Genomic DNA, 12008 nt, shown 5'->3' on the forward strand with positions numbered 1-12008 from the left:
ATATAGTTTATATAGGGAAATAACACTTTTCGGTATATATTTTATCCATTTTCAGCAGAAAATTGCTCAAACTTAGTCAGAATCATCTTGGGTAAATGAGAGTTTTACTTTGTAAAATTAGGATTCCTGCCCCATCCCCAGGGGCTAGGGCGGGGCCCCAAAGGGAACATTTACCAATATTTTCAAATTCTTATCCATTGATGACATGACAAGTATTGTATTTCACTTAGTTTACATGCTGATTTCCACATCACATCTAAACAATAAAATAAAGCTACCAGTATCTATGATATAACTCAGGTGACCGCTAAGGCCCTTGGGCCTCTTGTTATTGTTAGAAATTTAGAAATACTGTGAATGAAGCCTTTTGTTCAAGTAATATTGTGTTTTCCTACTTAGATTTTGGATGTTCATAATTTGTTACATACACAAAAAGTATGCAATAACTGAAGGTACATCTACACAAAGTAGAGATAGATTTTATTAATCCAATGTGTTTATTAAACAGGTGCCCGCACCACAGAGGGGAGAAATTGTTAGACAGATGGGGGAAGCTTTGAGGAAACACAAGAATGCTCTTGGAAAATTGGTAAGTTATCCAGCAGAGGCTTGTGATAGATGTGTATTAACCTGCAAAGTATTGGAGGCAATTGTTGTCATTTGAAGTAAATATGGTTTTATGAAATGTTTTGATATCAAGGTTAATATTCCACATTACATGTACCAAGGTACATTGTTTATGTTACCAGCTAGACTACAAGTTCAGGACAACATACAGTGATTAAGAACAGGAAGAGAAAAGTCTTGATCAAGATTGCTCGGTGGAATACTTTATGTATTAGTTGCAGTTAAATATGATTCTGAATTGTCCTGATGATAATTTGTGGGCACATGTTTTTTGTCGGAGAATATAACCATGATCTTCAAATTCTAGCTTATGCTATTGACACTTTTCAGTAAAAGGTTATGTCTTTGCATTTGTAGGAAGCCCTCGAGGTGGGTAAGATCCTGGCTGAGGGTGAAGGTGAGGTACAGGAATATATTGACATCATTGACTATGCTGTTGGACTTTCAAGGATGTTTGCAGGGCATGTCTTTCCATCAGAACGTAAGCGTTGATACAAAATAGATTGTTGCTTTACTTAAATTTGATGTTAACAGGTTACCACAATTAGTGTTACCTGATCAATTCATTTCTAAAAGTAAATATATTGTTACAGAAACAAGAAATCTATCACTCAAACACTTAACCCTTTCACCCCTATGTAACTTTAGTAGACTCTACCGTGGATTGATCTGGATGAGTCCATTATGGTCTACAGTGGTGAAATGGTTAACATACCATAGTTTTGACTATTAACACTCGCACACTTCTATGTAAATGTGTACAACCAAATACATCACTTGCTCGGGATGCTTTACTTCTGTCAAGGCCATAACTTATTAAAAGGTCAGAGTATGGAGACAAATACATGTATATATGAAAAACTTTCTCGGGTAATATTTTAAATCAAAACGAATTCTTTTATTAAAGGAAAAAAGGGGCCTGGGAAAGAAACTGGTACATATTTGTCTGCCGTTGACCCTTACTCTGCCACAGAGCAAACTGGTTCATTATCAATACATTTAAGATGCATGTTCATAACAAACTCATAAATCTTAACAAATTCATTTCCACAATTGTATTGACCTAGAAAACTGTTTGATGTAGATGCTTGTTTCTTAACAGATATGTATGCATGTAACACTCCCAAAGATGAAAAATATGTGAAGAAATTAGACTGATTGAAAACACTAATATTAATGTTTGGAAGTGATCATGTGGCCATAAATATTTTAGAGGATTCAATAGAAAAAGAGGCTTCATCTGTGGGAAATCAAACGTAAAGAATATCTGCTCTTAATATTTAAGATTTGGTATCTAGTTTAGAGTTTTATCTTTGTTTAAGGTCCCGGACACTTGTTGATGGAGCAGTGGAACCCTTTGGGAGTGGTCGGCGCCATCACCGCATTCAACTTCCCTGTAGCTGTATACGGCTGGAACTCCTCCATTGCACTTATTTGTGGAAACACCATGTTATGGTAATAGAGACAATGTATTTATAGGACTGTAAACAGAGAACTAGTCATGGAATTTTTCAACTCTTCATGTTTTTGACATTTTCCCACTGACAATCATATTTTAATATATATTTTATAATGCATGAATGTAAATATATTTTTGCTCTGATTGGCTTTACTACAAATTTTTCAAATCAAGTTTGTCCCCGAAATATTTTTCAGATGATTAAAGGAATTGAAGATATTTTAAAATTATTAAAATTTTATTGATTTTAACTTGAATTTAACTTTCCTGTGATCATTAAAATATGATTTCATATTATAGGAGTTCAAATAACAAAGCTGAGTGATATAGAATTATGCTTAGTTCATTTGAATATGATTAGTTCTAATAATATATCTTTTGTGCACTTTATCTTAATAATCTTAGGTTAAGAGTTGGGAGGGAGACATGTTTATTGGCACCTTCTCATTAAATTTTATATTGAGTTATCTGTTAGTGTGATATCTAGTTATCTATCATAATTATGTCTTCCCTTCGATTAAAGATATACTTACTGTATAAGTACTGGTTCTTCTTGTTCTGGGTCTTATTATATGATCTTGCCCGGGCCGTAACTTTTAAACCGTTAAAGATATCTTGATGAAACTTGAATTTTACCTGCATCCATAGAAGATGTGCAGTGTACTGTCACTATGTCATTTGACCTTGACCCCAAGGTCAAGGTCAAAGGTCAAATATGTGCCAATTTTTCAGGAACATCTTGTCCGGGCTGTAACTTTTAAACCATTAAGATATCTTGATAAAAGTATACAAGTATACCTGCATCACCCTCAGACAATGTGCAGTGCACTGTCATGAGGTCATTGTGACCTTGACCCAAAGGTCAAAGGTAAAAAAAAGTCTGATTGTTTCAAACATGTATAGGGGAGGCCAAGGTGATAACCAATGGGCCTCACTGTGTCTAACTTTGCTTAATCTTAGTATACAAGTATATGATGGGCTTGTAAAATCTATCCAAGCATCATTTGCGACTTTGGGGTCAGTTTTGAGGACTTCTGTATTAAATGGTTCCCATTTTAATTAGAACTTGTTCATATATGCATTTTATAATTTAGCAATAGGCAGTTCCTCTAATAATAAGATCAAATAAGTGCTTAGTTAAAGATATCCTGATAAAAATCTTGCAGTATATCTGCATCACCCACAGACGATATACAGTGCACTGTTTTAGGTCACTGTGACGTTAACCTTGAGGTCAAAGGTCAGATAAGTGCAAAGTTTTCAGGAATATCCTGACCAGGCTGTATCTTTTAAACCGCCAAAGGGGCAACATATGTTTTTGTTCACAAAAATAAATCTAGTTTGAAATATTTCAGTAAATTCCATCATAAAATAATGATTTTTTTAGTAAGCTTTGTCCTTTTTTTACAGGAAAGGAGCTCCTACTACCCCCCTGGTCAGTGTAGCTGTCACAAAGTAAGCTGATAATACCCGCGGTAGAATCCTTGTTTAATTGCAGTTAACAAGCATACACCTTTTTACTGTGATTAAATATTCTTTAGTCTACAAAGGGTATCAATGACAAAATGGTTATATTTGTATAGGTGATTTCAAAAATGATGAGTAAAGCATAAATGGAAAATTGAATATGGAACTACCGGTATTTATTTTTGTCACCAGCTTGCTGCAAATTTCATTTTTTTGGTGTTTTTTTTGTAATTTTAATAAATCTTGTGCAGCTTCTGCATGCTAAGATGTGTTAATTGTCTTTTCAGGATTTTAGCCTCAGTATTGGAAGCCAACAACCTACCAGGTGCCATCTGTTCTTTAGTTCAGGGAGGTGCAGACATTGGGTTTGTATAGTACTTCTCCGTTTATTGTATATTTACATTATTCTTTTTATTGGTATAAATGTTGCTGTTCACAATTTTGGCAGACTTGATGTGAGAGAATGATTTAGCATACACATGTACCAAAAAAGGATTCAATAAGTTATAATTATATATCACACATATACATATTTGTGTAATAATGAACTTTACGAATACTGTAACTATGGATTTATCACATTGTGCTTTGTCAGGACACAAGTTTTCTATTTAATGAGAATGATTTATGAGTTAATTGGTCTACTATTTAATGTAAATTCAAAGAAGAGTTTTATGTTCTACTTACCAGAACACTGATGGCAGAGGACACCAGAATCAACCTGCTGTCATTCACTGGCAGTACTCCGGTAAGGAAAACCTACCTGATGGTTCAGGTCTGATTGTATGGGTATAAGTGTAGTGTTGTAAAGTCTTTGTACTTTGTTCTGCTCACTTGTTGGCTGAGATGTGAGAATGTAAGTGTACTATAGAGTTTTAAAATCTAACTTATTATGTTTCACCTGATGGCAGGGTAGTGAAAAGGTAGATATACCAAGGGTTGTAAAATCGACCTCGTTCTGTTCACACGATGGCTGATATGTGAGGATGCAGTTGTACTGCAAAAGTGTAAAATCTGCCTTGTTTTGTCCACCTGATGGCTCGGGTGTAACTTATTGAATATTGAAAGATATACCTGTTGCATTCCCCTATCCTGCTGTCCTCATTCTCTTGCTTGTGGCTTCATAAACTCAAAACCACTGTGAAGGCTGTATATGTGTAGTGAATCAGTTGTCCTGTATATTATATGTATATTATATGTAGCCAAGATAAACCTAATCTGCTACTGATACAAAAAGATCTGTAAAGGGTCAAATCCAAATAGAGTTGCCTTTCCCAATAACAAGGGGACTACATCAGGCGTACTGAAAACAGTTGGTAGATAGTTTTTGGTGGGGTGATGTGCTATCAATGTTTGTTTTTTTATGTGACATTTTAGAGATATAAAATCTTACTATGTTGATATTTGTGTAAGCATATCACAGTCTTTAGTGTTGAGTGTTGTATTTCAATGAGATAGCATAATATTATCTGTAGCAATGCTAACATTTCAGTAGGCACTGTAGTCTATGATGTGATGGTTCAGTGACATATCACTATGAAATCAGTTACAATACTGACGGGTCTGTTACAGTGACAGAAGTACAGTTAATAAAAACTTTAAAAACATCTACTTTCTTGTTTAAAAGTCAACATATTTCTGTGTTACAGGTTGGCCACAAAGTGTCATTGATGGTGCAGGAAAGATTTGGTAAAACTTTACTCTGATTAAAGATAAATAAATAATACAGCAAATTTATAAACATTGTGGTGATTTTATTAAAATTTCTGATTATCTTTCACTTCATACAGCAAAGCAAAATTGATCCTACATGGACATTTATATATTTCTTCTAAAAATATTTGGACGAAAACATTGCGTTATTTCATGATAAATTGGTCAAATAAGTCTAAATTTCTATCATGACGGTTGAGTTAATGAAGTTTTGAGAAACTGCTCTAAAATGTTGATATAAAACAATAGGCCTTATATCTTGAAGCGAATAAAATGTCTGTTTCTTTTTTACAGGAAAGTTTTTGTTGGAGCTTGGAGGCAATAACGCATTAATAGGCAAGTAGCAATTGTACATTACATTTTTGAAACCCATATAGAAATTTAATTCGTAAATACAAATTTATCATTTCCGTTTTTTGGTTATGAATGTACATGTATAAGATATTTGTTGTTAAAAAAAATCTATTTGTTTCATCTACATGTATCAATTTTGGTAATGGTTGAATACTGTCCATAAAAGAGCAACTTGGCAGTTTTTGTCATGCTCTTGAAAAACATGTTAAAAGCTGTGAAATCTAATCCCTTCCACATGTCATAAAGATTCTTTAAAGACTTTATACATGTGTGATGATTTGTTCCAGTTTATAAGAAAGACATTTAAACTTGTTCTTTCATATGCGCTGATCCCTGAAAAAATACTTCAGGGGAAAAATTGTTGTTGAAAAGTATCCTGATGAAGCCTTAGAGGCGAAACTAGTTGGCCAGATAAATTAAGTATGAAGTTATCGGTGACTCCTGAGCATGTTGTGGTTGATTCTTCCCTTTTCATATGTACTTGTTACACTTGATTACAGTGAATGAGGATGCTGACATAGAAATGGTTGTACGCTCAGCCTTGTTTGCCTGTGCTGGAACAGCCGGCCAGAGATGTACCACTACACGACGATTAGTAAGTTTTGTATTATATAATCTGGCGTAGAAGACTGACACAGTTGGGCTCAGTGACTATATAACCAGGTGCCCCAGGACCACCAGAGAAAAACTTTTGCTGTAATGTCAAATGAAAAGTTTCATGGTATTTCTTAGGTTTTGTAAATGTTTGTAGTGTATTAAAGTAATTAAGTTAAAATGTCAGAAAAAACTCTCAGTCTTGTTCTTATAAGCACTGCTGTTAACCCTGGAAAAACTCAGGACAAGTTCTTTCCTGGAGAAAGAGAAAGTCCCCCTATGTGTCATTTTGACTGACATCACATAGATATTTTAGATTATGCGTGTCTTTTAGACTGATGTCACATGAGACGTATGATTCTGATTAACATTTTGACTGATAACCTAAATGTACAAGATGTTTTGATTTATTACTCATTTTGATTGGTACCAAACAAGGTGTTCAATATTCTGTTCCTCTTTACGGTAGACCAAGGTGTTCAATATTCTGTTCCTCTTTACAGTAGATGAAGACGTTGGATAAGATGTTTATACGATTTTGTTACTGTTTCAGATGTTACATGAGAAGGTACATGATGAGGTGGTGGGCAGATTGGTAAAAGCTTACGGACAGCTTAGAGTGGGAGACCCACTAGAAGGTAGGCATGTCTGTTACTAGGTGTGAAATCTGGAGGAACAAACAGGACTGGTAATTTAATACTGTTTGTGGTATAATAATGATAAATTGCTCGACTAGAATAGCCTTGAATTGACTTGAGTATGAATTAATAAAAATCTTGAGATTAGTTTACGATACAGAAGTATTTGTCCAGAAAAAATAGTCACTGTGTTACTTTAAAAACGGAAGTTAATTCTGTAAAAAGGAAATCTATTGTGAACAGGGGTAAGATTTGTTTTTTAAGACCAAAGGGTGAAAAATGTTTTTTAAGACCAAAGGGTGAAAAATTAGAACGCATGATATAATGTTTTAAAGTAGAATCAGACTCCAAATGCTAAATGCAACATTTTCTCAATTAGTATCTAATATATTACAACAAAATCTGTATGTGATAGGATTCACAATCTCTATTGATACAACACTATGTTTTGTTAATGACATGTTCAGTTGAAAATATTTTTTTATCAAATTTTTGTATGAATATATGATTATTTTTTCTACAGCTGACACTCTTTATGGACCCATGCACAGCCAACAAGGTGTCGATCAGTACCTAAAGGCTGTGTCCGAGGCCAAGGAACAGGGGGGCACAGTGGCATGTGGTGGAAAGGTATGTACTTTGATGTAAAGTCACTATAAATGAGCCCAAACCCTGAATGAATACATCCCACAACACAGTCAAATTAACTCAAAGTAAAAAATAAAAGTCCCAGGGTCAGCCACTAATAAAACCTTGTAAGTAAGAAATCTCAGTTTCTAATTTTTGACTGTTAAGCTTTTCAGAAGTCGACAACTAGATGTACCTGGTATGTATCAAAATAATAATGGTATGTGTAAGTCAGGGACAATTTTTTGGAAGACCCCCATGACCCCATTAAACAGTTAACAATTAAATTGCCACCAGCTCTTGCAGAGTAAGTTATATTGCAATAGCTCTTGATTGTTTATAAATAAAAACAAATACTTTCAAAATGTCTGTCAGTTAGGCTATATATGTTTTATACTTACAAATTAATATAAAGAATGCTTATTTTAGCATATCCAAATAATATCTTCTACTGCTGTTAATATTTATTTTGTACACTATACCAGGAAGTTTTCGCAGAAGTTTAATTTTCACAATTTTTGTCTGCCATGACAGTGAATTTTACTACACAACATGCAATATATAGTCATTAGATGTGAAGGGCATTTACCAGTGACTCCTGATGGTCTTTATTGTACATGTGTTTGAGTCTATTTTGTACACACCAGGTGATGGATCGCCCCGGTCACTTTGTTGAGCCGACCATAGTGACTGGCCTGCCCCATGATGCTCCCATTGTACATAAAGAAACATTCGCCCCCGTCGTGTATGTCATCAAATTCTCTGTAAGTATTATCTCTTTTCTCCCTTAATATTTAGGTGATCATGACCTTAACCTAGTTAAAATAAATGCTTTTATTTAGTATTATTGCAATAACTTTTAATCCTTTAAAGATATTTTAACAAAACTATATATATATACCAGTATCACCCACAGAAGGTGTGCAGTGCACTGCAGTAAGTTTACCTTGACCTTCACATCTAGGTAAAAGGATAAATATGTGCAAAGCAAGTATGCATATTAAATGGGCAGACATTTTTCTGTTCATGAAAGATCTTCAGTTCAATGTGATTTTTAATTCCATGAAAAAGAAGTTCTATATGTTTTGTCTAACAGAATGGGACTTCTACAGTATCATTACAAATAGATAAAATGTCATGTTATTTCAGAAACTGGAGGAAGCCATGAAATGGAACAATGAAGTAAAACAAGGACTCACCAGCAGTCTCTTCACTAAGGATCTCACCAATATCTTTAAATGGATAGGGTAGGTCTGATCAGGCAAACCTAGTCTCATGTTTATGATAAAAAAAAATCAACATTAGGTCATATCTGACATACCTGTTCTTATACTCCTCATGGCAAATTGAACATTTTAAACCTTATTTCAAATTTAAGAGGAATGTTAATTATAGCACAAAAAGATAAATACTCAAGTGGTTTAAAATTTCTCCTTTGTTTACCAGTACTGATGGCATCTACCAAATATATTATAGTTATTGCGTTCAACTGTACTTCCATAACGGATATTGCAGTGTCTTGAATGCCACACTAGGGTACTGATGAGAAACGAGATTCTGTATTCGGTGTCTTCCATTGGCTTTGAAATGAATATCTTATGCAAATTTTACAATCCAAACACTTTTTTTTCTGTAAGCAAAAAACCTCATGAAAGAATTAAAAACATTATTATGTTTCGTGCAAAGTTACCCTTAAACAGTAGTTAAGTGTATTTATTAGTCAACTAATGACTTTTTTTTACAGACCAAAGGGATCTGACTGTGGTATTGTGAATGTAAACATTCCTACTAGCGGTGCTGAAATTGGGGGAGCTTTTGGTAAGTCAATGTCTAATATAGCAACTGACTTAAAAGGTTAACAGATAAAATCTATGTGTTACCATCACCCAAAGCACTTTTTACACCTTAACTGACCACGATATGAGTTGAGGTGACGTTGGTTTAAAAGTAAGGTTTAACATGCATTAACTATTAAGAAGTTGGCCATATTTCACAAAACAGAAAAAAGAATATAATCAATAGTGATTTTGAGTGTCAAAGGCCTTTTGGTATCTTGGAGTTGATGATATTCGTTGTTGGATCGTGTGTTGTAGGAGGTGAGAAGCATACAGGAGGTGGACGAGAGTCTGGTAGTGACGCCTGGAAACAGTACATGAGGAGATCCACTTGGTATGTACACTACAACATGTGAACTAGTTTTGTATTTTGTATAATAAGATATCTTGATTATACTCATAATGATACATTTCTATTGCAGTAATTACATAAAATTCCTCGTGTATTTTGTCTGCAAGATAAGTCCAAATTATGTGTATGTAAAGATTGACATCTAAAGCACTCATTCGTAAAAGAGTTCATCTACAATGTAACATTTATTATGCCCTTAGAAAAACTTCTTCAGAGGACAGGTTTCTACTTGTAAATATGTACGCCCTTTGTAACAGCTCTAGTGTCATTTCACCAGACTTTTATGAAATTTGTTTTGGGTACGACACCTTGACCAAGTTTGCTACAGGGTGCTGTAGTCAAGGTGATAGTAGCAAATTTTAGAAAATCTCTGCCATCGTTCTAATGAATTTATTTAGCAATGGATATCAATTAAAATTCATACAAGTGTTAGTTATGGTAAGTACCTTGAACAATATATTTCTTCGGGTTAAGGTCATCGTTACTTTTTTGGAAAATCTTTATCTTTGCAATAACGTCTGTGTACGTACATTACAGTATTCATGTTTACTGCAATGCCCTATTTTTATACAAAACTCTAAAGTATTCAGTGTGAACAGTAGTGTTTCTGAATATAGTCAAAGCAATATGGTGTTTGCTCTTTCTTGGAAGAGTTTATCAAAATATTTACATTCTGTTTGAAGCAAAAATGTCAGAAGTTTTTCAAGAAAACCAGTAAGTTGCTCTTTCTTAAAAGTGTTAATACTACAAATGCATTCCAGATTGCTGCTTATGTTACTAACAAGGTATGTTTTACTTTTAACAGCACAATCAACTGTGGCAAAGAGTTACCATTAGCCCAGGGAATCAAGTTTGAATAGACCTAAAAGGACAGCAGTATTCAAGAACTCACCACATGTACATTTACTAGTCTAAGTACCACCAGAAGACCGGTGTAAACACATATATAGTCCCCAAAGGATTGACTGGTAATAGTGTAATGGTGATCAGTATAAACGGTTACAATCATTAGAATCACATTCTAAACAGATCAAACAGGTGTTTTGGTGTTAAATGCAAATACAATTTTAAAAAAGACTGTAATTTCCTGTCAATCTGATTATATGTACATACTTGGAGAAAAATACTCAGTACATCATGTATAAATTGTCATAATTAGTATTGTATATGGTTGATTGTATCAACCTTAAAAATCTTGTGTGAATTTTGGATTTGATATATATTTCATATATTTAAGAATATATCACTGAATTTAGAAAAGAGAGGTAGCAAAAGATAAGTCTTGATTCATGACGGATATTTTAGAGATTTTGTGCCTATTTTCATGCAAGTTCATGAACATCTCACTTTCTTTGCATAATGTGAAAAAAATCATTTATAAAAAACTTTTCATTGTCAAAGTATGATGCTATCATAGTAATTTTTGTTAAAAACTTATACTGTTGGAAAGTCATGAAAATTATCAAAGCGAAGAGAAAAAATGTGCTGTTCTGCTGGAACGTAATACATGTACTATGTTGGTGCCAATCTAACAAATTATACATTAAGTACTTTGTCGGTTTAAAAAGTGGTCAGCAAATATTAAATATGACACCAATACTTTCACCCTAAAGTTTTGTTTCTGAATTAGACACAAAAAAACCAATTTGTTCTTTTGAAATATGAGTAATTTCTATTCATTTTTAAACAGAATCAATGTCAAATTAATTTTAAAAAGCATTTTTCCTTATCGTCCCCTTTTTCCCCAATTAGTATTTGTTTTGCAATTAAAGGTTGATTGATTGTACAATAGATATACACTATGTACTGGTACATTTTTGTTAATCATCGAGATCTTGTTTCCTTAACTGGTTAATTATATAAGGTTGCTTTAATAATATGTATTTCAATTGAATCTCATGATGTCATGCTGTCTTTGTAATACCTTTCTTTTCACTGTCCTGACTTTCGCTAAGTATTGAAGAGTTTCATGAAATGTTATAATCAAGACACTGTCCATTCATAAAGGTATTTTTCCAAAGAATCTTATTAATCTGTGTTTTTGTTCGTGCAAGTGCTAAAGCGTTAAGGCTGCAATACTGTGTGATACTTACATGTGATAAATAAGATTGATTCTTATTAAAATGTAGCATATATTTCATCAGTCTTGTTGTTTTGTAATTAGAACCATCTGGAGATTTCATCTAGTGTACCTTAATACAGATCGATTCTTCAAGCAGGCTGAGAATGTTCTCACATTTGGTTAAAGCTCTGTTTTCTTTATCTTTAGAAGACGGCACAAAATCTAGAATTGTTTTTATAAATAGTTCTTAAATGTGCGTACCCAGAAGCCAAATCACAGT

The 12008-nt window shown here is 33.6% G+C and overlaps 1 protein-coding gene across 1 annotated transcript in view; it reads left to right on the forward strand.

The window, feature by feature from the left end:
- The window catches only part of LOC110455019 (alpha-aminoadipic semialdehyde dehydrogenase-like), an 18737-nt gene extending 6933 nt beyond the window's left edge, over positions 1–11804 (forward strand). The window contains exons 4-19 of the mRNA XM_021504901.1: positions 509–589; positions 985–1108; positions 1950–2082; positions 3497–3541; positions 3841–3918; positions 4244–4301; positions 5203–5242; positions 5561–5602; positions 6121–6215; positions 6768–6852; positions 7376–7482; positions 8127–8243; positions 8629–8726; positions 9224–9297; positions 9573–9648; positions 10472–11804. Of these exons, the coding sequence (XP_021360576.1) occupies positions 509–589; positions 985–1108; positions 1950–2082; positions 3497–3541; positions 3841–3918; positions 4244–4301; positions 5203–5242; positions 5561–5602; positions 6121–6215; positions 6768–6852; positions 7376–7482; positions 8127–8243; positions 8629–8726; positions 9224–9297; positions 9573–9648; positions 10472–10526 (1308 nt within the window). The 3' untranslated portion in view covers positions 10527–11804. The remainder of the gene's footprint in view (positions 1–508; positions 590–984; positions 1109–1949; positions 2083–3496; positions 3542–3840; positions 3919–4243; positions 4302–5202; positions 5243–5560; positions 5603–6120; positions 6216–6767; positions 6853–7375; positions 7483–8126; positions 8244–8628; positions 8727–9223; positions 9298–9572; positions 9649–10471) is intronic.
- The last annotated feature ends 204 nt before the right edge of the window (positions 11805–12008 follow it).

This window comes from Mizuhopecten yessoensis, unplaced genomic scaffold, assembly GCF_002113885.1.
Source record: "Mizuhopecten yessoensis strain PY_sf001 unplaced genomic scaffold, ASM211388v2 scaffold8123, whole genome shotgun sequence".
Lineage (NCBI taxonomy): Eukaryota > Metazoa > Mollusca > Bivalvia > Pectinida > Pectinidae > Mizuhopecten > Mizuhopecten yessoensis.